At 46.6% G+C, this 27,987-nt stretch overlaps 2 protein-coding genes across 2 annotated transcripts; both read left to right on the forward strand.

The window, feature by feature from the left end:
• The first annotated feature begins 1,444 nt into the window (after positions 1-1,444).
• Positions 1,445-16,112, forward strand: C15H9orf47 (chromosome 15 C9orf47 homolog). The gene is given in 6 exon segments (XM_025358887.1): positions 1,445-1,561; positions 13,549-13,866; positions 14,139-14,364; positions 14,528-14,551; positions 14,554-14,591; positions 14,593-16,112. Coding segments are annotated over 6 exon segments (795 nt in total). The 3' UTR covers positions 14,665-16,112.
• S1PR3 (sphingosine-1-phosphate receptor 3) lies at positions 14,078-27,987 on the forward strand. Its single transcript, XM_025360471.1, has 2 exons — positions 14,078-14,364; positions 23,891-27,987. The coding sequence occupies exon 2, from the start codon at positions 24,038-24,040 to the stop codon at positions 25,172-25,174; it is 1,137 nt and encodes a 378-aa protein (XP_025216256.1). The 5' UTR covers positions 14,078-14,364; positions 23,891-24,037; the 3' UTR covers positions 25,175-27,987.

Raw genomic sequence — 27,987 nt, forward strand, 5'->3', positions numbered from 1 at the left:
AGAAAATTAAACACGAGAAGGCCCTAGGTGCAGCCCTGAGTAAAACCAGAGGCATCTGCAAAGTAGAGCAAAGGAGTAGCAGACAGGAGAATCAAGAGATGATCTAGGGAAAAACGACTGCCCCAAAGCAGGATCCATACTGGCAGAGTTGGCTGGGTGGTCACAGTGGAGGAGAAGGGCAGTGGGCGTAGGCACCGAGGACTTAGGCAGCGTTAGCAGGAGGTGCTGTGCTTGCAGTAACGGATTCTAAGCTAAATGGGAGAGAGCTGAAGAGAAAGAGAGGAAATAGTACTTTTCTAGGAAGGAGAGGAAAGAGGTAAGATGGTAGCTGTGGCAGGAGGAAGTTGTCTAATGAAGGGTTGTGCTGTTGTTATTATTGTTTAAAATGAGATTATTTCCCTGTGCTTAAAACCCAATGCATTTTGCACCTGAATATATTGCATTCACCACACTTACCTTCTCACACTCCTGAAACTCCACTCTAGTGGCAATACATTTACCAGATTTGAAGGCCAAAGGGACGAAGAAAGCTGGAGCAGCGACATTAGGGAGAAAGACAGCTCAGCAAGCGTTTGGGAGAGGAGAAGTGGATGAAGGGGTGGAAACTGGCTTAGCAAAGTGGAAGAGGCTGTGACTCGGACTTGCTGAGGAGGATGCTGACAATGAGCTTGCTAGATTGTCCTCTAGAACCAAGAAAGGAACAACACGGGCCCTGGGTATAAGAAGCCTGACTCAAGAGCACAGGAGAGCAAATCCCTGGGTGCCTGAGCTGGAATCTCAGGATGAAGCTGTGCAGAAGGCTCATTCATGGTCATCTCCCCTTCTCCTCCTCCTCCTCCTTTTACTGCCACTGGGAAGCCTGAAGGGTTCACACCAGGAGAATTCTCTCCCATCAGCTTCCTGTTGAGCCCATTCCCATTTAGTCTACAATGCTGATGTTTGCAAACCACATCAAATACTGCTGTCTCTTGGGAACCGGTAAATATTGTGGTTGGTTAGGATGGAAGCACTGGGATGAGAGGAGGCTTGTTGGAAGAGGGTGTCGAGGGACCAAAAGAGGAAAGATGACTGTGTGTTTTCGGTAGGGAGAGGACAGAGGAAGAAAGGCTGTTTCCCTAGAGAGTGTGTTACATTGAGCCATGTGAAATGACCACCTGCACCGCCATTTTTAACAATTAAAATGGAATTTTATACAGTCGCCTAATAAGAATTGTACTTAAGAAACATTAAAGCTCTTCTTTATAAATGCCCTCAGTCTTTCATAAACCCAGCAAACAAGCTCATCAACACCATCCCAGCCTCCCTTCCCCCTGACTCTCTTGTCTCTCGCTGTCCCAAACAATAAGGGAAGAAACAAAATGACCAGAGTCCTTCAACCCGAGGAGTCTAAGACAGCTTCTGATCTTTGCTTTAGGACTGAAATCTCTAATTAGGAAAGTCCCGGATGCAAGATCCTAGTTGTGGCCTTAGGATCTTGCAAAACCAGGTAAAAGCAGAGGTAAATGATAAACCCAAAAGCCGCCTGCCTGCAGGGCCTAACCTGCTGTCTGAAGCCCCAAAGGTAATTCAGAATCCTCTATAATCACCTGAAAATAGATGCCACTGTGTTAGCAAGAATCATCTGTAATTCATAAAGAATAGAGTTAATTCCATTCAATAAAAGTTGTGGGGACTGTGGGATGTACCAGGGCATCATTGACTATAATGGGTACATAGACATTTAAGGATAAATAAAAGGGAAAAAAGGAAGGAAAAAAAGTTGGAGCATTATGATTTTAAGTTTAGATGCTCAGACTAACCAAGAGGAGATAAGTGGATAAATTCAGGAAAAATAAAGACGCCAGCTGGGAGCCATGTGGTCATCTAAAAGTCAGAGTTAAGGGCAATGAGCCGCTTGAGAAATGGCAAGAAGTGCTGGTGCCGGCTCAGTTCCATGAAGCAGGAAATGGCCAAGGCAGCCACCAGCACTGAGCATGTCTCTCTGCACGCAGACAGCCTGCAGCCCCCAGCCTTCCTCCAGCTTCCCCAGTCACCACCATGGGATCCTGGGATTTGTGGCTCAAGGTTTTGGAGTTCTGTGCGCTCTATTGCATTGTCTGGAAAGAGAATAGCTTAGAAAAAAGCCATTTGTCATTGAGACCGCAGGCTCCAGGAACAGCAACGTGATTCCAAATAAGTCCACGGTATTTCTATGTGCAGTTTCCTGCCACCCACTTGCCTAATGAGGGGATAACTTGGTTCCTTCTCATTGAGGGTCTACTCTCCATGGTCTTTAGAACACATTTACCCTTTAAACTGCCTAGTGGAACAGAGGGGCATCTCTTGTTAAATTTTTCACACCCACAGACGAAAAGTGGGTTTTCTGATTTTTGATTATTTAAATTTCTAATTCTTTATTGAGAAAGAACTGTAGAATCACAGGAATTTGCAAGTATAAGTAAAGATAGTACAGAGAGTTCCATGTACCCTTCACCCAGTTCCTCCAATGGTTACATCTTACATAACTGTAATATCAATACCAGGAAATTGACATCGTACAGCATGTTGTGTGTATGTGTGTGTGATGTGTGTAGTTCTGTGCCATTCATCACATGTGTAGATTCATGTCACCATGACTGCAATCAAGTGTCAGAACGATTTCATTGCCCCAAAGATCTCCCTAGTCTCCTTTATGTTTACACCCATTTCTTTCTCACCACCAGCCCCTCAGTCCTGGCCCCTGGCAACAACTAATGTTTCCCATCTCCATGTATATTATGTAAGTGAAATTGTTCCCGGACCAAACTGAGCGGGAGGCTGCTATTTCTTGTGGCGCAATAGCAAGATGCAGATGAACTGGGGAGTAAGAGAGTTTCTTATTTCTGTAACCGGTAATAGAGACCTGGAGATTATCACTGGACAAACTGAAAATTACGAAGTTGTTCAGAGTTTATATACCTTCTAAGCTATATATCTATGTGTAAGTGTGCATTCATCTAAAGGCATAAGTGATTAACTTATTTTAATCTGTAAATTAGGTCTGAGTCCTGAAGACCTTCCTCTGGAGCCTCAGTAAATTTACTTAATCTAAATGGGTCCAGGTGCTGAGGTGATTACCCTTATTTTGTCTCCTGCTGAATCACGGGGTTCCTTCAGACCCCCAATAAACTTGTTTGTGGAGGCCTGGGGAGTTTCTTCAGACCCACAATAAAACTTGTTTAATCTTAAATGGGCCCTGTTAAGAATTCCTTCATTATTCTGTCATGCTTTAAGGCCCAGGAAAGGCCTAGGCCAAACTCCTAATGCGCTTTTGTTACATCCTAACCTTTGTATAAGGGCACTGGTTTCTAATATTTAACTTAACCACTCAGTCAGTACTGAACCAGTTGTTAGTGAGACCTGGCCTGCCACAAAAATCATACAGATTTTGGGGTTTTTCACTCAGCATAATAATCTGGAGATTCAATCAAGCTGTTGCATGTATCAACAGTGGATTCTTTTTGTCGCTGAGTAAAACTCCTTGGTAGATGTGCCACCATCCATTTAGTGATTCACCTAGTGAGCGTATTTTGGCTGTTTCCAGGTTTTGGCTATTACAAGTAAAGCTGCTGTGGTCAATCATGTGTAGGTTTTCTGTGGACATTCCATGGAATTCCACAGGGATGAATTTATTTTTCATTCCACTGGGATGCATGCCCAGGCGTGCAATTGCTGAATTGTTTGGTATTGTATGTTTAATTTTTTAATAAACTGCCCAATTCTTTTCCAGAGTGACTGTACCATGTAACGTTACTGCTAGAGTGATCCAGTTTCTCCACATCCTTACAAAAACATTTGGCATTGGCACTACCTTTTGTTCTAGCTGTTCTCATAGATCTGTAGTGAAATTTCATCATGACCTTATTTGCATTTCCCTAATGGCTGGCATGTGCCATTATCCATGTGTCCTCTTCGTATCTTTAGCCCGTACTCTATTTGAATTGTTTGATTTTCTTACTGTCAAGTTTTTAATATAATCTTTACAAATTCTAGTTATGAGCCCTTTTGTCAGATCTGCAGTTTGCAAATGTTTTCTTCCAGTCTATAGCTTGTCTTTTCATCTTTTCACCCTCTTCATAGTGTCTTTTGCAGAAGGCTTCATTTTAATGAGGTCCTCTTTATTGATGTTTTTCTTTTATAGATCACGCCTTGCTATCATTTTAAATTATTTTTCACTAAGCCCTAGGTTCCAAAGATATTCTCTATGTTATCTTGTAAAAGTTTTATTTGAATGTAAAGGGGTATTTCATTTAAATATAAAAACTTCATTTAAATGTAAAGGGGGTATAAACCCCTTACATTTAAATCTATGATCCATTTTGAGTTAGCTTTTGTAATAAGTGTAAGGTTTAGATCAAGGTACATTTTTTTGCTTATGGATATCCAATTGACCCAGCACCATTTGTTGACAAGACTATCATTCTTTCACTGGACTGCTTTTGCACCTCTGTCAAAAATCTGTTGACCACACCTGTGTGGGGCTATTTCTGGGCTCTCTACTCTGTTCTGTTGATCAATGTGTCTCTCTCTCTACCAGTATCACAGAGTCTTGAGCAATGCACCTATATATTAAGTATTGGAGTCTGATAAACTGATAGGTCTCATTATATTTTTTATCTTCAGAGTTGTTTTACCCATTCTGGTTCCTTTGCTTTCCTATGTAGATTTTAGAATAATCTTATTTATGTTCACAAAAAATCTTACTGAAATTGTGATAGTAACTGTGATAAGCCTGTTTACCAATTTGGAAGAATTGACACCTTTATTATGTTGAGTATTCCAATCCATGAACATGGTATGTCTGTCTTTATTTTTATTTTTGATTTTTCTTTTCAGCTTTGTCTTTTTCAGCATACAAATCCTATAAGTGTTTTGTTGGATTTACACCTGAGAATTTTATTTTGTGTTACTGATTGTATGAGATATTGTATTTTTAATTTCAGTTTCTATATGTTCATTGTGAGTATATAAAAATACTACTGGGTTGGTCTTGTATCTTGCAACTTTCTTAGGTTTTTGTTCGTGTGCTTGTTTGTTTTGTCTTGTTTTATTTTGTTTTGTTTTTGCAAATGCCTTGAGATTTTTTCATGCAGACTATCATATCATCTGCAATAGGGACCCTTTGTATCTTTCTTTTAGATCTACATGCCTTCATTTTCTTTTATTTTCTTATTGTGCTGGCTAGAACTTCCAGTCCTAGGTTGAATAGAAGTAGAGAGAGGGGACATCTTGTTTTTTCCCAGATCGCAAAGGAATGCATTCAGTCTTTCACCATTAACTGTGATGATAGCTGTGGCTTTTTGCAGATGCTGTTTATCACATTGAGGAAGGTCCTTTCTATTTCTAATTTCCTTAGAGTTTTATCATAAACGGGCCTTGAATTTTGTCAATTTTTTTGTATAAATTGATATCATCACATAATTTTTCTCATTAAGCCTTTTAGTATTGTAGACTACAGGGCTTGATTTTTAAAATTTTAATCCAGCCTTTTATCTTTGGAATAAACCCAAGTTGATCACAGTACATAATTATTTTTGTATATTGCTGAATTATATTTGCTGTATTTTCTTAAGAATTTTTGTGTCTATATTTATGAGGAATATTGGTCTGTATCATATTTTGGTACTGTCTGTGTTTGGTTTTGGAGTAATATCCTACTTACCTCAAAAAATGAGTTGGGAAGCATCTCCACTTCTTCTGTTTTCTGGAAGAGATTGTGTAGAATTGTTGTTACATTTTTTATATGTTTGGTAGCCTTTTGTAGTGACACAATTTGGGCCTTGAGGATTTTTTTGAGAGTTTATAAATTCTGTTTTCTTAATAGTTAATAGGGTTATTAAAATTGCTTATTTTATATTGTGAGAACTGTGGTAGCTGTGCTTTTCAATGAATTGGTTCATTTCACCTACATCATAAAATGTATCTGTGTTGAATTGTTTACTGTATTCCTTTAGTATCCTTGTGAGGTCTCTGGGGTATGTAGTGATAGCCTCTTCACTCCTTATGTTGGTAATCTCTGCCTTCTCTCTCTCTCTCTTTTTCTTTTTGTCAGTCTTGCTAGAGTGTGCCAATTTATTGATCTTTTCAAAGATGTACCTTTTGTTTCATTGATTTTTTCTGTTTTAATTTAATTTCTGCTTTTATCTTTATTGTGTCCTTCCCTGCTTGCTTGACATTCATTTTGCTCTCCTTTTTCTAGTTTCTTGAAGTGAGAGCTTAGATTACTGAGACATTTTCTCTCTTAAACCTCAGCTTTAGTTTTTTTTTTTAATTCAGAAGTAAGGTTTTACATGGTTTCAATTCAACTAATATGGAATAAAAAACTTTTCACACATGTGTATATTTTGTAAAGTTTTAGAATCCTACTATTCTTTTAAGTGCCCCAATATTTAGCATTGTACTGTTTGCAGGAGTGTGCCATTTTCAGATGAGGACAAACCCGGAGGTTAAGTAGTTTCTTTATTACCCAAGAGTTATGGTGGAAGCAAGACAAGAAGCAAGCCCTCTCCCCTCTCCCCACCCCCACACTGTTCTTCCTACAGCAGCACCCAGCCTGTAATGGCTGTCCTCAAGGTCTGCAGCTGGGGCTGTCCAAAAGGGATCTGGGTGGGCTCCATCCAGTCTCACCCAAACCAACCCATGATATTCCAGATTTGAGAGTAGATGTGGGGAGTGGCAAGACTGAGGGTCTGTGATGGCATCTGTCCTTCCCACTCTGTACTTGGGCTCCAGCCAGAACCCCTGGCTGTCCACAGGCACCCTGGATGGTGGTCACCCACAAAAAAAGTCAGCCCAGTGTCTTTCAGGTGTTGCAACCTCCAAAGGGCTAAAATACATTCACAAACTTCAACTGGACAAGGCATCCCAGCCATCTTTACAGTATCCGGGGTCAAACCAGAGCTTGGCCACTTACCAGCTGTGTGACTCTTGGCAAATGTATAAAGTTTCTCTGTATCTTGGTTTTCTCATCTGAACAATGGGATGATATTGATATTGGTCTCACAGGGCTGCTATGAGGAGTAAGTGAGTCTATGTGTAGAGCTCGCTGAATGGTGCCCAGCATGGCATAAGTACTAGGTCAGCAGTACTGGCTGGCATTTGCCCTTATTGCCCCATCAAAACTCCTGTCCTCTCTGCTTAAAATCCACTGCCTTTGATGTCAGAAGAGTAAGGAAATTGGCAATTACCCTTTATATTCATTTCCACCCTCTCTCTCCATTCCCACCATAAAGTAAACCTTTTGGTAGCCAAGAAGAAGAAAAGTTGTTCAACAACATTGTCGACACTTGTTCAAAAAGCCAGAGGCAGGGGAGGAATATGCCGAACCAGTCTATGCAGAATGCAAACAGGTTTGTGCATAACCACCGCTTGCCATTGAATGAATGATTCAAACACAACTGGGCACTTCTGTTGACTTACAATTTACAGTGTGTATAAACAGTTTGTAAGTGAAGAACACTCCTCCAGCAAGCCAGCCCCCACCACACCCCCCCGGTGTGGTATCCACAAACACAAGAAAGTTTTTTGGACTAATTTGACTCAGAGCATCAAGGCTGCTAAAAGTGGCACTGCCTGTTTGTGGAATTCAGATGCAGACTTCACTATGAGCCTCCAGTAAGCCTCCGTCAAAACAGTAGAGAGGGAATCAAGAGTGCCTCCCCCAACAGTGTGTCTTCCAACCTTTCTCCTGGCTCTCAGAGTGTTCAGGCTCTTAACAAAAACACATGTGCAGGAACACATTAGACCCTCGTCACCTCTGCCAGCGAAGTTCTTATTTTCCTGTCTGCTCTCACTGCATCTGAAAACCCTACATCCTGCGCAATGTAAGTCCGATTCCTCATGCCAGAATAGTTTGTTAATTTTTCTCCAGATCCTAAAGTGATGCTTCAGGTAACAAACTCTGAGTCTGACCTACGTTCTCCGAGAATGCACTGTAGATAACAATGCTCAAGTCATATGATGGGGCATCTCTGTGCAAATGTCTCCTGCCAGCTGTTTGCTGCAATAATTTGGATATTTGCTCCTGTGCCTTTCATGTTGTGGTTGAACAGCATGTTTCCCATCACTGGCAAGAGGTTGGGAACAGAATGGAGAGAGGAGACAGGGTGTGGTTCTGTAAGAATCAATGGCTTTCCTACTTACGGGCTGTGTAGACTTGAATGAGCCTCTGTTTGCTCATTGCTGCAAATGATAGCAACCTCTCTGCTTCACAAAGTGGCGCGTGATGCAACCCTAGCATGGCCTCCAACAGGCTCAGAGGGCCTTCCTTCTCTGCCCCACCATTTCCATATGGCCTTTCTACAACTATTTCTATGTTTAAAAGAGCTAAACCTATCTGTTTTCCCATTTATTATAAGTCTTTCATTTTGCATGTCTGTCTGCACATTGAGTCCTCACAATTCAGATGGATAGAGTGAAGGCTTTTCAGACCCTCAACTGATTAGGTGAGGCCCACCCACACTCAACAGGGCCACCTGCTTTCATCACATGGATATGCTGAAGACAGATTGTTAAAATAGTCTTTGTTTTTAATTTAAACTTGTTGCATAATATTGGTTCTTTTGAGTGATTTTCATCTCACTTTCAGGTCGTTTGAGAGTTTCATCTTACTATATAATGGTTGAAAAAGGAAAGGAAGTCATCACTTGCCCAAGATGGTGGTGAATTCCCATTCTGTTACCAGCCAAGGGAAGGGATTGGGGGGAAATATTTCACCCAGAAAAGTGCTGTGGTTGTTTGAGTTTGCCTTTTTGTTATCAAGGGTACTAATGTATTTTTCATCAACAATGACTTAAGGCCCCTAGAAGTTCATGAACCTGGCGTGGGTGTGTGCTTCCCACTCAGATGTTCTGTGTAACTTGCACCTGAGGGTAGCACAAACTCTCCCTGGGCAAGATATAACCCGGGAAAGGAAGGAGAAGGCAGAGCTCAGAGCAAGCAGGAGACCAAAAGAGGCCTCAGGGACCATGTTTCCGTCTTCCACAGAGGGACAGACACATTCCCTCCCTCTCCAGCAAACACACACATGCAAACATGCTGACACACACATACACACACAGAGACATGCACACACATATAGACCACACACACCACACACACATATACCACACACACACACAACTAGTTATGTTTCTGAATATTACAGATGTCATCACAAAATATGAAATGTACAAAGAACAATTCCCAGTGCCTCACGCTTGTAATCTCAGAACTTGGGGAGGCCAAGGCAGCTAGATCACCTGAGGTCAGGAGTTCAAAACCAGCCTGACCAACATGGTGAAACCCTGTCTCTACCAAAATAATCCAAAAATTAGCTGGGCATGGTGGCGGGCACCTGTAATCCCAGCTACTCAGGAGGCTGAGGCAGGAGAATCGCTTGAACCCGGGAGGTGGAGGTTGCAGTGAGCCGAGATCGCACCATTGCACCCCAGCCTGGGCGACAGAGCGAGACTCCATCTCAAAAAAAAAAAAAGGAACAATTCCTGAAGCTTCTGATGATTCCTGCTGGCTGACCATGAGGTTGGAGATGGGGACACATTAAGGGTTTAATGATGGGGACACAGTGATGTAACCACCGTGGAGCCACAGTTGAAGTGCTGAGACTCGGCATTGGTAGACATCTCTGTCACCAAATGAACACGCCTCCCTAAAGAGCTCTGGCAGTAAGTCAAAGGCTTCATTTGGGTCAAGACAGGGTTATTGCAAAAAAAAAAAAAAAAAAGCCAAGTTTCATTCTACAAATCCACATTGGGGTCAATATTTTAAAGCAATTTCCCCCAAGTTCTGCGTAGAGCAAGGCGACAGAGAAGAAATAGCTCTGAGATATCTGGCGAGGCACAGATGGACTGACCACAAGCCGCTTGTCCCCAGTGTAGCCCCGTGCTCCCTTCTACCACAGATATGGCTCCCTTCTGGCCATATCTGTGAGGTTCTGCCCTTTGCCTGGGGCCACTGCATCAGTCAGGGCTTTCCAGAGAAATGGAATCCACCGAAGGTATACCTATAGCATACACAAAGGCTTTATTATAAGGAATTGGCCCACGCAGTTATGGAGGCTGACACATCCAATGTCTACAGATCCAAGGTTCCAGTTCCAGTTCTAAGAGGATTCTCCTAATGAGAGACTTCTAACAAGGGAGAGTGTTGGCTTTTTGTCTTCAATAACAGGCTACTCAGGCCCTCAACTAATTGGGTGAGGCCCACCCACAGTAGGCAGGGCCATCTGCTGTCCTCAGTCTACTGACTCGCATGTCAATCTCATCCAGAAACCCCCTCACAGACACATTCGGAATAATATCGGACCACATATCTGGGCACCCCATGCCCCAGTCAAGTTGACACATGTAATTAACCATCATAACTATCTATTAGACCCCACCTTGCAGGGGGCACTCCTCCTCTGGAAACCTTCAGGACTCGAGGGGTCAAGCTCATGTGTGCAAACTGTGACCAACACACATTTTCCTGAAAAGAGGGCTCAGACAAACAAAAAAATAGCATGCCTGCACATTGACTCAGATATGGACTGTCTGTTGCAGCCTTTGCGCTAAACAGAGCTAAGAGTAGAGATAGTGCAGACTAACTCAGACCCAGAAACTTGGGGAGGCACCCTGGGATCCTGGAAGCAGAGGCTGGGAGGGCAGAAGGGAGGGAGAAAGGAGGTGCATTTACTCAGCTCTTCTGAGACAATTCTGCTCTCCTGCAGGGCACTGGTTGTGCTGGAGAAAGCGCTCACTTTGAGTTCAAATCTTAAAACTGCATGTCCTTTGACCGTACTGTACCTGCTCGCCAGGCTGTGGACACTAATTTGTTGGGAAAGTGAATGTATTTCATTTTTTTAATTAAAAAGCATGTAAGGTTATATTACATAATTATGATATGTAATACCTTTATTCAAATCATATTTAAGTTTGCAGCCACATGATTTTCAAAAGTATACAGATATAACTTATAGTATCTTTTAATTTTATTCCCATAAGCCTAGATTTGATTTAAAGTCTAAGCGCAAAGGTAGAGAAATTTTTTAGTTGTTTAGTACCTGCCATTTTATTTTTCTCCAACTTTTTTCCAAGATACAAAGAAAGAGAACAGATTGTACAACCCCTTTCCTGTAACCACCAGCTAGAACCAAAATAATCACCAGCCTTTTGTCATATCAGCTTATGTGCACGTACTGTGCTGAACAATGTAAATTTTAGACATGAAGACATTTTACTCTTTAATCCTTCAACAGCACCTCCTAAAATGAAAGCCATTCTCCTAAATAAACATTATACTATTATCACACTTAAAAACATTAACAATAATTCTATAATATCATTCAATATCCCCTCCAATTTGTAATTTCCTGCAAAATGTGTGTGTGTGTGTGTGTGTGTGTGTGTGTGCGCGCGCGCGCACTGATTTGTCCGGCTGGGAGTCAATCTGCATTTGTACTTATTGTTATACTGCTTCTTTTCAGCTGCTCTTATACCAGAAGAATCCCTCACCCTTTTTCTTGACATTGATTGTTTTGGAAGAGATCAGGCCACTGACTGCAGAACGCCCACACTCTGGCAGTCCGGTTGTTTTCCATGGTGTCATTTAACTCATTGCTCAAGCTCTTCCATTTCCTGTAAACTTGCAGTAGAGTCTAGAGGCTTTGCAATTGATTCAATTGAAGCATCTTTGGCAAGCACACAGCAACAGTGATGTTGTGTGTTTCTTTTGCATCACATAATGCCAGGTTGAGCCAGTATTAGTGACAGTGAGTTTGATCTTCCTTTAAGATACAGCCAGATGTCTCCATAAAAAAAGGAAAATGGAAAACCTTTTTTTTTTTTTTCCAATTAGCACCAGTTCACCTGCACACTTTCACCTAAGGGTTTGACACCCACTAGTGCACACTGCCTGACTTAATTATTTCATTAAGGGTTACAGAATGGGGATTTCCTCATTCTCCCATTTCTACGTTTATCAGCTGGCATTCTTCTGTTAAATTGCTTTCACTTGTGAACCAGGATGCAGAGGGGGAGACTTATTCAACAGAACCGTAGGGAGGGCTGTTTCTCTCGAGAGGAGTGGTGAGAGAAGATGGTTTCTACGGGGGCATGGAGGACTCCTTGTCAGAGTCTAGAGTCTGAGCTTTAAGGCCCAGGAAGAGGACAGCAGATGGGGGTGGGGCAGTGGGTGAGTGAGAGGCCCCTGTGTGGGGAGACCCATTGAGGACAGGGATCTTTAGGGAAATGGAGCCTCACTGAAAGAGGAACTTCAGTGATGCCATGGGTCAGATCTCGGGTCTCTCTTAGGGAAACCCGCCATAAAGCATGAGAGCCACATCACTCCTCAGGGCTTCTGGGCTCCAATTCCGGAGACTAGTTTTGGAGGCCTCACCACACCTCAAGGTTGCTCTATTGTATCAGGGTAACTGACTTGCTCTAGGAATGGAGACTTGGGTGCCGGTTAAAACAACCCTCAGCCAGTAACCTAGCAGTAACGTTTTCATCATGGGAAGCAACTAATTGAACAGATGTGTTCATGAACCTATTGACCGTTTTGGTAAGTGTAGGCACAGTGGCCACAGTATGCTGCATTGTTATCCCGGCTGGGACCAACGCCAAAGGCGCATGTTCCCTTCTTTTCTTGACTTGATGCTGTAGGAGTCCAACAAAGGGAAGCACATTCAGGCCCACATGAAACTTGGGACAGAAGTGGCTTCTCAGAGCCGTACACCAGACACTCCGAACAAGTTGGAAGGCTGCAGTGCCAGGAGACTCCAGGGTAACACAGGCATAGGCGAAACGCTGGGAAGTCCCCCAGCTCCTGAGGCCCAGAGCCTCTAGGGCCGGCAGCCTCCGCAGGCAGAGTCACTTGCCTGCTTCAGCTCAGTTGCTGAGGGCTTGCGTTTCTCTGCAGGGAACAGGAGTGCCCCCGACTTCCACTCTTAGTGCCCTTCACCGCTCAAACTGCACCCCAAATAAGCATATGCACCCTGCTCCAAAGGAAGGATGCGCTGGGCTCACCCTCTGGAGGCAAGAGGGCAAAAGACAGAAAGTAACCAGCCGCCTTTGCACAAAGAATCCTCAACTCTCTGCAGCGGCCCCTGCGGCCCCAATCCTGCCGGCCCAGGAATGTGCAGTCGGATGACAGGCCTCTCCTTCCTTTTTCGTCTTTTTCCTCCCGCTTCTCTCCTCTCTCCTTTTCCTCTTCCTCCTTTTTCTTTATTTTTTTCCTTTCTCCCCAAGCTTCTAAGATTGTTTCTGTATTCGATCAATCATGGCCTTTGCCATTGATTGAAAATGTGGCAGTTCCTTCTCTGGGAATTCTTCTGTTTGAAGCCTTCATATGGATGTATTATTATTATTATTATTATTATTGCCACACAAAAGGGGCAAATCCGTGTGAGGAGGGGGTCGCGTGGGGGCTGAGATCCGCCGGCTGCCGGTCTAGGAGGGGCGCTGCTCTGTGCCGGAGTGGGCGCTGGTGCACCAGCGGGGCTAGGGGAGAGTGCTGCCCCGCCTGGAGCCCAGGTCTCTGCGTGCCTGGGCGTAGAGCGCGGAGAGGGACCAGGCAGGCGCCGGAGGGGACCAGTGTGGAGAAGGAGGAAGCCCAAACAAAACGCTGTCCGGCGCCAGCCGCCCACCTACAAGCCCAAGCCGGTGGTTGGCCAGTTACAAAAGGAAATGGTCAGGATCGGGACCAACGATAATGATAGTATTAATTCTATCAAGAATCGGCCCAAACAAACTCTGGCTGTCAGCGCGGCAGGCGCCCGCCCAAGCCCAGACCTCCGACCCGGTTCCGAGCCTGTTCCCGCCGGGTCGCTGGGCGCCCAGGGTCGGCACCTGGGGCTCGCCCGATGAGGGCAGGGTCTAGAGGCCGGCCTGGGGACAGGGGCCGGAGGGCGAGCAGGAGCCTAGGGGATTGGCGGGGTCGGGGAGAAGGGGTCCAGGCTAGGGGCGGGCTGGGCGCCCGCAGACCAGGCGGCTTGAGCCGGAGGTGGGGAGCTGGAGGAGCGCCGGGTTCGGGGGCGGGGGGCGGGGACGAGGGGCGGGAGTTGGGGGCGGCGAGGGGAGGGGTGGAGCGTGGGTCCCGCCCCGGCGGGCAGCTGGAAAAGTTTGGTCTCTGACTAGCTCGGGCAGAGGCCGAGGAAGCCGGTTCCGGGGACAGGGAACAAGGACTCAGGGACCCGAAGGCGGCGGCAGGACGCGACCGAGCAGGACCCCAGGCCCGGGAACGACGTCGCGAGCCCCGAGACTGCCGGGCTTCCCAGCCCAGCTGGCGTTGGAGCGCAGGAGCGGGCGCCCCGGCACCGCCGCGCGCCACCCGCCAGGATGCCGCTGGCCCCAGCGCCCTCAGCCGACCGAGGTGAGCGGCGGGCCCGGGCGGGGCGCGCGGACGCAGAACCCGGGTGGGGGTCTGGGGGCCTAAGGACCCACCTTTCCGACAAAACCCCACCGATCCCGGGCGCGACGGGGACCTGGGCGCGCCGCGGCGGCCCGAGCGCTCCACATCAGCACCCCTCCCCCAGAGCCGCTGCAGGGACGCGGAGGAGGCCTTTCCACCGCACCCGGAGCGTTTACAACGGGCTGGAAGCTGAATACCTGGATAGAATTGGAGAGGCTGTTTGTGGAGAAGTTCCATCAGTCGTTTTCCCTGGACAATTAAAAAGTTAGGCGCCCGCAGTGCCAGGGCCTGGGGACGCTGGACGTGGGAGAGGGCTGTGGTCGTTAGCCTGCGAAAATCATTCTTTTAAACAATATTCGCCGGAAAATTAGTTTTTTCCTAACATTTCTCAAACAAAGCAATTAGGTCCGTCAGAATCGGTGCTGGAAGACGAAGTCCCCACAATGCAATAATGAGGTTCCCACGGAAAATCAGTACATTGTGTTCATAACTGAGATAACAGCTAGAGAAGGGGCTTTGGGCTTTTTGAGTCTCCCAATAGTCAGTCTCTCTCTCTCTCTCTCTCTCTCTCTGACTTTCTGGCTTTGGACACTCCCAATGGCACATTTCTTTGCGGTGTTTTTATATTTAGATATAAGAAAGGAACTTCTTGTTGGATTTTTTAAGGGAACACACCTCATTTTGACCCTTAAAATAAGGAAAGGGGCGCTACAAAAACAGAGAGCTCTTTAGAAGGTTATTTTTAAATGGAGGCCCACCCTATACATGGTACCCACTCCTACCTGGACCTCTGAGATCTCCAGAATTAGGTGTCATTCTAAAATCTGGACATTAGAAGTCACAGACTTTGTATATGACCACATACTCATAATTTATCTTTTCAATATTGTTTATTCATAGACGAAAATCTTGCAGGCATGGTTAAGAAAAATATAATTCCTAGAAAGTATAAGGGAAGGATTATGTTCTGCAGATATATGACTAACAAGGATAGCTGGCCATGCCCAGGGCTGGTGTTGGTTGAGGAGATGGTGATGGTGCGGGGCGTGTGTGTGTGCGCGCGCTTGAGGAGTTGTAGAAGTGTTCATATCTGTAAAGTATTATTTCATGGATGCAGACCTCAATGCTAGGCTGAATAACTGTGTTGCCATAGAGGAAGAACCACACATCAGGCTTTTTTCATTAGCAAACCAGTAAATACTCACTTTGGGCCTCTGAAGTCACGCCCATCACCTGATACCTGAGATACAAACTGAAGCTAGCTCTTAAGAGCCTCCCTCTAAGATTTAGAGAGAATGATTTCTCAACCAGTTTTCATCTTTGAAAATGCCCTTTTCCTCTTTATCATTGTGATTTTTATTCAAATGCATGAGTCTCTGATTTTCTACCATATGCAAAGGGTAGAGACTCCAGGTTCCTGTAGAAGAAACTTTACATAGTGGCCTAAGGATCTTATTTCTCAGAATTCAGGGATTGGTTTTCCTCTTTCTGGAAACAATGACACTAACTTGATTTCATGGTATCTCTTTCATCTTCCTCAATACTTGTACTGTATGTATATTTTTATCATATACTGTGGATATATTTTTATTACCAAAAAAGAATTTGAGCATGCCACAATTTTGAAAAATCTGAGGTTGCCGTGTTGTAGACCCCTTTAACTGCCAGGACTTTGTACTGTTTCCCCAGTGTTACCAGGGCCAGGCCGCCAGCCTTGTGCAGTCCGTTTACCTCAGCTGGAACAGGGTGCTGTGGGTTCTATGAGCCATTCCGTTCCTTCATATTTGGCTTCCTAATTCCTTTCTTATCAGTTTCAGAGCCATTTCCTATGATTCCTCTGCCATATGTTTTCTGCCAAATTAATTGCCTTAAGATTTTCCTTAAGCTTTTGGAGATAATATAATGTTTGAGAAAAAAGAAAAAGAATAGACTGAGTGGAATCGTATCTAGTTTCAGTTAATAACACGTTTCAGTTGATGTTACTGTTATAGCTACTGGGCATAAAGCCTCCTTCCCTTTTTTGAATCCTATTTTTGAGGAATTGAAGCTGTGTCTGTAACAGACGATAGGCCAGTTGGGTCAAATCAGTGATGAGATTGTCCAGTGTAAATTGGCTCTTCACTGCGCCACAGGCTGGGCTGGGGTCAGCTCCCACAGCGAGGCGAGGACCCGCTCCTCAAGCAATGGGTGGTGCTCTTTGGCCTGCAGATGCCGCTCCATTTTCCTGGCTTCAAAATTTTCCAGATATTTCAGTGCCCCTAGAATGACATTCTAACATTCTGCTGGCATGGAAGCATGAGGCAGTTTGTCTCTAAAACTTGCCAGAGAATCTCTTGTCACCACCTAGGCAAAGAACCAGTGGCAAGGTGGCAGCCTCCCAAAGAGCTCATCCCTAATGTGACATCCTGGAATCAGATGGCACGGACACCAGCCCAGCCCAGCCTCTTCCAAGCTCTGTGACTAAGGACAAGTGAGCCCCCCGCCTCCCACAGCGTTGGTATTCTCCTGTGTACATTCAGAAGGCAGATGCTGCTGTGGGGCCATGTGTGCTATGTCCATGGTGCAAGGTGGCACACATGCCGAGTTACCAGGTGAGACTGCCCCTTTGGGAAGGGATAGGAAGGATCTCAGGTTGACTTCGTGGGCAGGATGGCTCTTATTTGAATGTGCCTTTAGCCCTCTCACAGAGCCTATTTCCATATCCCTGTGGATTCATCCCTGTGGAAATCTTGAGAGTCATTTATCCTATGCCGTCATGAAGAAGCAGCAGAAGGGAGAAGGTTTAAAAACACTCATGGACAGGCAAAGGGGTCAGACACCTCCTGGATCAGATGCACTTGCCTTCCCACACACAAGTCTGGAAGCTTAGGACAGTGTTCACGGAGGCAGAAGCTCAGGGTCGGGGCCTGAGTTTCCTGGGGCACTGCCTCCATATCTGGGGTTCCCTGGACTATGCCCGGATAGCTCATAATGTGCCAGCCTTGTTTGTGATGGAGAAGGACTTGGGGAAAAGCCACCAGGAAGCAGTAAGTCTAACCAGGGAAGTGCACTGACTTGCACGCTTTGAAGAGGAGAAGGGAGAAAAGACACGAAGCCCTCACCTGGTTTTTCTGTAACAGTTGTTATTTCTCAGGGGAGCTGCATTCATGGGCCAAGCGTGTGCAGCTGGGTGTGTGAAGCATGCATTTTGCAATGGACTGTCTCCAAAAGCAGAGTGAGGTCACCCAAGAAATCCAGAGCAAGGGAAAATACTCATTAGCAAAGAAATTTTGCTGGAGCTGTGAAACGGCCAACTCATTTCCTTTTTAAGTTATTTTAAATGAAATTTTTTAAAAAAATCTTGCTTTCCAAGAAATTTTGTTTATTGGCATATGTTTGGTGTTTTAATTCAGTTTGGAGGATGAGCTAGTTAATTTCCCTGGGAGTACATGTCTATTAAAAATATAGCATCCTGCATCTGACCGAGAGAAATATCTTACTATCTTATTGTGCTTTTCTTTTATGCAGAGAGAGAAAGGGGGGTGTTGGGAAGGAGATCAGACTGTGGAAATATTTTCTTTATTTTTTCTCTTTTTCTTCCTTTTATAGTTTGCTTATTTTTCAACTTGACATGGGTAGAGAAAGCGAATCGCTAGTATAGAAAGCACATCTGGAATCCATCCGGCCTCCTCTCTCTGGCTCACCCTCCCCCCAGCGATGCTTCTCCTTGAAAATGGGGGGAAGGTAGGCACCTCTGACCTTGGCAGGGTCTAACTTGGGGTCATTCACTGCAGACTCATCTTCTGAAGGCGTCTTATTCCTTCTCTACAAAAAAAAAAAGTGTTGGTATTAAAATGCTTTGAGGTAGGCTGGATGATCCCAGCTTAGTGAGGATGACATGAAAACTCTTAGCTAATGAGCTGTTTATTGAGTAGAACTGAGGGAAGCTGAGATGTGAGCAGTGTCTCTCAGTAAACATGGAAAGACTGAAGATGCAGACAATCAAATACTTAAGTATCTTGAAGAGCTGGGTGGTGGGCAGGGTCTGTCCAGCCGGTCAGGGAGATGTGTTAGTGCAGCACTTGGAAAAGAGTGGAACGTCTAGGCAAGGATGTGCCGTGGAGGTGGGCAGTGGGAGCAGCCCAGCATCAGCGTCAGTATCGGTTAGAGACCCACCGCTAATGAGGAGGAGCGTCTCTACTCTGCAGCTGTCCGTACTCCTGTGTCTTCCGTAACGTGCCCAGCTTTCTGAATATATACAAAACTAGTCTGCAAAGAGCCACATGTCTCAGCATCTGGCTTTATTTCTAAGTGTTCAGGTGGAATTTAAGCCGTCATCAAATTTACAACGTCACTGCCAGCTCTGGACACTTGCTTTTGGAATACAGCAAAGAGTGAACACTAATACTGCATCAGTCTTGCCCTCTGTTGGGGGCCACCCCTCCTCCCCACACCAGTTTTGCAAGATGAGCTGGCTGGGGTCTGGGAAGCCCAGTGCCTCCAAGTCATGGTTAAAGCCCATCCCAGACACCAACACACCGCTCACAAATCAACATCGGCCCTGCAGAAACATGGACATTGTTCGCCAAGAGAACATCCTCAATCAATCCCAGCAGTGCCACCTGATGATAATCAACACATGGGCCACGGAAGAAATTACCCCATGTCCATAAACAAGAATGAATAGAGGGTAGTGTATCTGCCCACACCATGAGAGCAAGAAGGAATATTCAGCATGCAGGTGCATCTATGTGCAGGACTCGTACAAGCATCATGGGGAGAGGAAAGCAATGGACACAATTGTATCCTGCAGGGTTTCATTCATGTGAAGGTCAGAAGCAGGCTAAACTCACCTAGGGGAGAGTCCTAGCCCAGGTAGTGGTGATGCTTGGGGACAGGTGGTGACTAGGAGGGGCACAAGGAAGGCTGCAGGGTCCAGCCCATCCTCTTGCTGGCCTGGGTACTGGTCTCACTGATCTCTGTGTGGTGGGGCAGGCAGCGTCCCAGGCCTGCCGGTGCCCGCAGTGCCCAGCACTCCTGCAGTCCCTGGCAGTGTTAGTACCAATCCTCCAGAGTGGCTGACTCCCCTCTTGCCCTGAGTAGGGCTCGCTGACTCCAGGAGCCTCAGGCCTGGGTGGGCTTCGAGCTTTCTTCCAGCAAACTTGAGGTCTGTGGCTGGTACCCCTCAGGAGCGGAGGGGAACTCTTGTCCATGAGATGCTTTTAACCGTGCACAATAATGTGTAGATGCATCCAAAATCAATCTGGCCTTTAGCCCAGCACTTAACTCTTGGGATGAGGCCCGCTTTGTAAATGTTGATAATCCAGAGAAAATGAGCTTTTAGATTCTAAAGACGCCAGATATCTTCCACTTAGGCAAAATGCGGAGAATCATATTTAACAAAAGATGTTCTGGACAAATATGCTTCTTGAGGGATGAATATTTAATTATAAGGAAAATGATAAATCGAACATTAATGGGAAAATATGTTTGCCCTCAAGATTCATAGTTTTGATGGGTCTCTGGCAAATCTTATACTATGTTTATTGGGGTTATTTTATTGCTGGTTATTGTCTTTAATTGTTTGCTTGTTTTCTGCTCTGCTCAATTTTGTATGAGCCTGTGGAGCGATGGGTCTGCTCAGCCTCTTCTCTCCACTCCTGGGAGCAAGTCCAGATCTGGCTGTTGGATGCATGGCAAAGGCAAAGGTGTGGAGAAGGTTCAGAGGAGACAGGACAAGTAAAAATGGCAGGGTCAGGTTGTCATGGGGGATGCATGGCAGAAGCAAAGGTGTGGAGAAGGTTCAGAGGAGACAGGACAAGTAAAAATGGCAGGGTCAGGTTGTCATGGGGGATGCATGGCAAAAGCAAAGGTGTGGAGAAGGTTCAGAGGAGACAGGACAAGTATAAAATGGTAGGGTCAGGTTGTCATGGGGGAAACTGAGGCACAGGAGGCAAGCTGAGGTAGTACAAGAACAGTCTGAATTATAACAATATGCCAGTGTTACCTAAAAGGATGAGGAACATGGAGCTGTGCTTGAATCCCTACCTGAGCTGGGGACAAGGGGCCTCAGGCATCACTGATTGGAACCAAGGTTTGTCTGCAGCTTGTCAGTTTCTGTCTCAGAAGCTCCACATACTGGAGTGGGTATCCCGGCGATGCTGTGGGATAAACCAGGACACTGTGGTGTCATGGACAGCTGTCTGTCTGCCAGGTGAAGGCCCCTCTCGTTGCAGTGTGAGCCGGGCAGGTCATCCGTTTGGCAGCATGGTGACCACGGCTCTGGCCCCAGCTGCTATGGGAGGGAGGATGCTGGCACAGGGCACTGCCCACAGACTGCCTTTGCTCCATGCCTTTTCCATGAGCATGAGTGACTGTTCATGTGGGAAACGGCAGAGCCCTCGTGGCCCCCCTCGGCACTGTGCAATGGTACTGGAGGTGGCAGGAGACAGCCTGAGGGCCCAGGTTGTCCTCATACCCGGCTTCATGCCAGGGTGCATGCCAGGCACAGCACATGTGTCCCCGAGAGGCCCCTGATCAGGGTGGAAACCCAGCAAAGTGAAAATCAGAAATAGTGATTCTCCAGTCCCTGCTCACAGACAAAGAAAGAAAGAAATCATAAGCAATACTAGGCCCGGCACGGTGGCTCACACCTGTAATCCCAGCACTTTGGGAGGCCAAGGCAGGCAGATCACTAGAGGTCAGGAGTTCAAGACCAGCCTGGCCAACATGGTGAAACCCCCGTCTCTACTAAATATACAAAAATTAGCCGGGCGTGGTGGCAGGCACCTGTAGTCCCAGCTACTCAAGAGGCTGAGGCAGGAGAATTGCTTGAACCTGGGAGGCGGAGGGTGTGGTGAGGTGGAGGGTTTGGTGAGCCGGGATCGCGCCACTGCACTCCAGCCTGGGTGACAGAATGAGACTCCATCCCCAAAACAAAACAAACAAACAACAAACAAACAAACAAAAACTAAAGGGACAGTATCTTTTTAGCACCTGTCATTGTACAGGACGCTGGGGAGGGTACTGTGGACTTACCCTGGGTGGAAGGTCCCTATGTGAATGGAGAAGCTCGATGCTCAGAAAATGCTGCTGCCTGTGGTATTGTCCCATTTAAAGAGGCAGTTTGCAGTGCTTTTTCAAAAGTGGCATGCAGCATCAGAGAAAAGTCACCAGGGCTGGGATGATTCCAGAAAATGTTACAGAGCAAGTAGAATTTGACTTGAGGTTTGAAGGATGGGCAATATTTAAATAAAAATCAGAAAGGGTAGAGAGGGAGGGGCTGGGGGGAAGGCTGCCCACTGGACTGTCCTGTTCACCTCCAGGAGAACCTACAAGTGAGACATGGTCTCTTCTCAGGTGAATGGGGAGCCAAGTAGCGCTGGCGTGGATGAGCCACGCTCGGGGCTCAGGGAGGCAGGCCCAGGGCCCTGCACTGCCTGTCGTGGCTCATGAGTGATGGGAGAGATCTGGGCAGGCAACCCCCTCTCGTCCTGCATCATCAGCCCGGACTTGGAACTTGGCTGCTTTTTCTTTCTGCAGTGAGCAGAGAGCCTTGACCAACAATAAGCCTTTCTGCCAGCACTTGGCATTCCAGCTGACCTCGACCCAAGGCCTCCATGACTTCAGGAGGCGGCAGCTGGGAAGGGTCGGGCAGTTCTAGGCAGAGCACAGACGTCAGCTCGGACATCCCACCCCCCACCAGCCCTCTACCCCTGTGGTCTCCAGAACAACTAACACCTCCAAGCTCCAGGACACTGGAAAAAAATCTTTGCAAAGAAGCAAGGGGCCATCTCAGAAAATCCAGGCCCCCCAAACTGATGTAGAGAGAGGACTTTGACAGCATCCGCCACTCCGGAAGGTCACGAGGATACAGACACCATCTGGAGCCACCTCTGCTTCTCAGCCCCAACCAGGCAAGCCCCAGATCTTCAAGGGACTGATCTGTACCTGGGAATAAACTCATGGGTGGATGAGATTCAGTCTATCACACCCTAAAATGCAGAGCCCATAGTATTGGTGAGTGGTTCATGTGTCTCTGAAGCAAATTCAGGGCTATGGCTCAAACGTTATAAAAGTTAAAGAAAGAAATTCACTGGATACACACAGTGGGCTCTTTTAGCCTCATTTGAACTTAATTCGATATTTAAATACTCAAATAATAAATGATGGCTGGGCGCGGTGGCTCACACTTTAATCCCAGCACTTCGGGAGCCTGAGGCAGGCTGATCACTTGAGGTCAGGAGTTTGAGACCAGCCTGGCCAACATGGTGAAACTCCGTCTCTACTAAAAATACAAAAATTAGCCAGGCATGGTGGCAGGTGCCTGTAATCCCAGCTACTCGGGAGATTGAGGCAGCAGAATCACTTGAACCCGGAAGGGGGAGGTTGCAGTGAGCCGAGATTGCACCATTGCACACCAGCCTGGGTGACAGAGCAAGACTCCGTCTCAAAAAAAATTTTTTTTTAATAAAAATAAAAAATAAAATAAAATAAATGAGTCCACTGAAAGCGGTTTCTACCTTGATAGTTGGGTATGTGGCGTCATCGACATCACAGAAGGCTGATTGATATTACCTGTTACCAGTGTGGTTGAGTGCAAATGTTTGAGGTCTGGTGGGAGAAGAGTTTGGTATTCAGAACTCATCGAGGCCTTTGCTTACCACTTTCTCTCTCTTGCAGTGCTCCCAAATGTGCCGCTTCTGTTGGTTCACATGCTCCCATGTAGTTCTATCTGATATTCAGGGCTCTGAATTTCAAGCCAGACTCAGTGAGTGTGATTGTTACTGCTTTCCTGTCCTTCCTTTATCCTCTGTAGACTGAGGTCCCGTTTTTGCAGGTTGATATTCCTTCTTCGCTGGGCCCTGGACCCGCTGCTCACCAGTGTGGTGTCTGCATGGGCACTGCCCAGACTTGCACTGTTGGTCCCTCGATGACCGCATGGTCAGGCCTCAGGGCTCTCTGCCAGGCCAACCTACAGCCCATTCAGACCTGATTTCTGGGCCTGGATCCAGGGGACGCCATCTGGGAAGGGAGGGAGCTTCCCACGATACCACTGTGAAACTCACCAGGGAGGTCTTGGAAATTGAGCAGGCATCATTCAGATTCCATCCTGCTTTTTGGTCCTGAGAAAATCCTGCTTTTCCCTGGGTAACTGGGATAATAGGTCACCAGCTCCCGTGCCCTAGATGAGGACTAGTTAGCATTTTCTAGTGCCTGGAGATTTCCAGATGGAAGCTGTATTTGGGTCTGTGTATCTTTGTTACAGGATTCAATAATTCATGCACTGAATTTCCCTTCCCGGCAACTCCAGACACCAAATTGCTTCCTATGCTCACCCAATCACTTAGGAACTTAGCCTGTGTCTAAAGACCCTCTGTGCAGCCTGACCTGGCCAGCCATCCCCATACTTCCACATTTTTCATGCCTTTCTCCAACAGCGTGGCCGTGGCCCCTTAGGCGGCGATCGTTTTATCAATGGTCGCTCCCTCTTTTTATCTGTTGGCAGGAGCCCTTTTTCAACGCCCTGGCTGGAGTCTGGCCTGCACGCTTTGCTGAAAGAAGCCAGAGCCTCAGCCCTGCTTCCCTCTGAAATGAATGTTCCTCGAGCGCCCTCTGGTGGATTTTGGAGCTAACCGTCTGTGAATGCCGAGTGATGGCAACTGCCCTCCCGCCGCGTCTCCAGCCTGCGCGGGGGAATGAGACCCTGCGGGAGCATTACCAGTACGTGGGGAAGCTGGCGGGCAGGCTGAAGGAGGCCTCCGAGGCCGGCACGCTCACCACCGTGCTCTTCTTGGTCATCTGCAGCTTCATCGTCTTAGAGAACCTGATGGTTTTGATTGCCATCTGGAAAAACAATAAATTTCACAACCGCATGTACTTTTTCATTGGCAACCTGGCTCTCTGCGACCTGCTGGCCGGCATCGCCTACAAGGTCAACATTCTGATGTCCGGCAAGAAGACGTTCAGCCTGTCTCCCACGGTCTGGTTCCTCAGAGAGGGCAGTATGTTCGTGGCCCTCGGGGCGTCCACCTGCAGCTTACTGGCCATCGCCATCGAGCGGCACTTGACGATGATCAAAATGAGGCCTTACGACGCCAACAAGAAGCACCGCGTCTTCCTCTTGATCGGGATGTGCTGGCTCATTGCCTTCACGCTGGGCGCCCTGCCCATTCTGGGCTGGAACTGCCTGCACAATCTCCCGGACTGCTCTACCATCCTGCCCCTCTACTCCAAGAAGTACATCGCCTTCTGCATCAGCATCTTCACGGCCATTCTGGTGACCATCGTGATCCTCTACGCACGCATCTACTTCCTGGTGAAGTCCAGCAGCCGTAAGGTGGCCAACCACAACAACTCGGAGCGGTCCATGGCACTGCTGCGGACCGTGGTGATTGTGGTGAGCGTGTTCATTGCCTGCTGGTCTCCGCTCTTCATCCTCTTCCTCATCGATGTGGCCTGCAGGGTGCAGGCGTGCCCCGTCCTCTTCAGGGCTCAGTGGTTCATCGTGCTGGCTGTGCTCAACTCGGCCATGAACCCGGTCATCTACACGCTGGCCAGCAAGGAGATGCGGAGGGCCTTCTTCCGTCTGGTCTGCAACTGCCTGGTCAGGGGACGGGGGACCCGCGCCTCCCCCATCCAGCCTGCGCTCGACCCAAGCCGAAGTAAATCAAGCAGCAGCAACAACAGCACCCACTCTCCGAAGGTCAAGGAAGACGTGCCCCACACAGCCCCCTCATCCTGCATCATGGACAAGAACGCAGCGCTTCAGAATGGGATCTTCTGCAAGTGATCGTCTCTGTGCGCCCTGCTCTGCGGCTGTGTTATTTATTGCATGCATCGCTTCCACAGGGGCCCCTCGAGAGCTGTGCCTCGGGAGAGCTACCGTACTTTGACCAACAGCCTGCGCAGTGTGGACATCTCTTACAGAGGGGGCCCGAGGAATCACCACCCCATTTCAGTGTAGACAACGTGCCTTGTCCGCTTTGGGCTCCAGAGCCTTTCAGATGTACTGAGCTGCTGACATCATCCACAGCCTTCTGCTGAATCCCAGACACCCTCCCTGTTGTTCACAGAGAGGGAAGGTCGTGGGCCACATAATGCTGTGTGACTCTCCGTGTGCCTCTGAACGGTGTTTTGATGATTTACACTACATTTCCTATGCATAGAATGGACGCTTGTATATTCGTACATCTCTATGTTACACAGAATTTGTGTTGCAGGTGTTTGCCATGTGGTACATACATAGAATCTCCATACAACACACAGGTAACAGGTTATACAAGTGGGTTCGGACTGAACCCCCGGTACAAGGACATGGTTGTGAACTAGGTGGACATGCCATCCCTGGTCTCCTTAGACTGACATGAAGTCTCATATTCACCAAGTTTTTGAAGTTCAAATTCTCCAAAAAGGGCTTGTCCAAGGCTGGCCCCAGATGTGAGGGTCTGACCCACGCCAGCCCTGTGTCCTTTCAGTCATTTGTCCCTGCGTAATTTTAATCATATCCCAAAGTCAAATGATGTGATGGTTTTCAGGTTTCTGCAAATCACAGAAAAGCCAGTCGAGATCACGCAGGAGCTTGTGCCCCCAGGCGGGCCAAAGAGCGAGCCTATGAGGGAGCAGCAGAAGCGGAGGGCTGACCTGGCTCACCTTCCCATGCCACTGGGGCGGGGGTTTGCTTCAGGAAACAGAAGGTGTCTAGGAAATGAGCAGAGATTCACAAGACAGCACTTTGATTCTATGTTGAGTTTGTTTCTATATTAGAAAAGCACCAAGTCAGTAATCCCCCGTGGTGTCACAGCTGAGTAGCTGTGGCCACCAGCAGTTTCACAGCTTCCTGAAAGCTGGGACTAACTGTGATTATCAGTAAGAGAAGTTTAATTGTCAGGTTAGAAAATGTGATCTGGCAGTTGATGCATTCTTCAAAGTGATCTATTGTAATAATACCTACATGATACTGTAATTTTACTTTTCAACATAAGTTGAACCTGTAGCAGTCTGTTTACCTTGTAAAGGGATTTCTTAGAAGACATTTTTGTACATGCTCTTCCCCAAGGATTGTACATGTTATACAAATAGATGGAAAGAAAAGTGAACATGTTTGTAGAACTATCATAAGCACACAGTAGCCATGTTGAGTTCTCTTTAAAAACAAGGACAAAACCAACCAGCCTTCAAAGGAAGCTCACCTCAGAGTTCCCTAAAGTATTTTAGGTTCTGTGAGCATTTGCCTGAATTAAACCTAAAATAGTGGTCTTAACACATTAATAACTTTTTCTAAGAGAAATTGATTCCTGTTTTGTCATCTGATGCAAGTTGCTCTTATAAAGAGACATTTTTGTGGGTTCAGGGTAACTCATCTCCATGGGCTGACCAAAGACTTTTCTAATTTTTGTTACTGATGAGATGAAACCTATTTGTAAGGAAATCTTCCCCAGGAGCATTTCTGTTGCCTTCTTGACATCAATGAAAAGTAGCGTATTCTCTTATGAAATAGCATGAGAAAACCCAGGGCATTTCTAGGACAGTAAAACATTGAAGTACTGGATTAAGAAAATGACAGGCCAGGTGTGGTGGCTCACGCCTGTAATCCCAACATATTGGGGGGACGAGGTGGGCGGATCACCTGAGGTCAGAAGTTCAAGACCAGCCTGGCCAACATGGTGAAATCCCATTTCTACTAAAAACACCAAAATTAGCTGGACGCGGTAGCGCATGCCTGTAGTCCCAGCTACTTGGGAGGCCGAGGCTGGAGAATTGCTCAAATCCGGGAGACACAGATTGCAGTGAGCTGAGATTACGCCACCACACTCCAGCCTGGGTGACAGAGGAAGACTCTGTCTCAAAAAATAATAATAATAATGAATAAAATAAAACAACAACAAAATGCATTGGAGAGCCAAAACATTCAGTATTGCATTTTCACATAGGTGATGAAATGACTTTGGAACTTTATCTGTGTTATAGTTATGAATTGCTTTGGGAGCCTTAGAGCTCTCTCTAGCTATTGTTCATAACGCTTTGCTCCATAACCCTGATGTCCCCAATATCTAAGTATCTCAGCCTTCATCCATTAACTCTACTAGGGAGCCCACAGCCACCATTCCCACCAGGAGGTATCAATGTTTGTGGTATGACATAAGGCTCCCTTGAAATAACAAGACTTTTGAGCCATCTGAATTAAAAATACATCAAAAAAGTAGTTGTGCTCATTTGCTAAATGCAAAACATAATCACCTGTGATACCAATGCGCTCCAATAAGTCTAACTAGCTAGCCAGCTGGAGATAATTTAGCAGCTGAATGTTTCAAAGCCCTAACCTTGAAGTTTGGGAACAGGTGGTCTTCTGTGCTGCAGAGAAACTATGCATTAGATCTCTTTTCAATTAGAAACCTTTACTATTTCCAATGTATGTTTGTTAAAAAAAATAAAATAAAACCAAAAGGCTTCGTGTAAACCCACTCTTGGGAGGCCGTGGGATGGGACTGTTTTGTTGTTTTCACCGGGCGCCCTCCCCACTGCAGGGGTGCGCGCTGTTGCAGGCTTGTTACCCACCTGTGTTTCTCAGCATTTCAGGAATTAAACCACATGCAGAACCCCAAA

This window comes from Theropithecus gelada, chromosome 15 (genome assembly GCF_003255815.1).
Source record: "Theropithecus gelada isolate Dixy chromosome 15, Tgel_1.0, whole genome shotgun sequence".
Classification (NCBI taxonomy): Eukaryota; Metazoa; Chordata; class Mammalia; order Primates; family Cercopithecidae; genus Theropithecus; species Theropithecus gelada.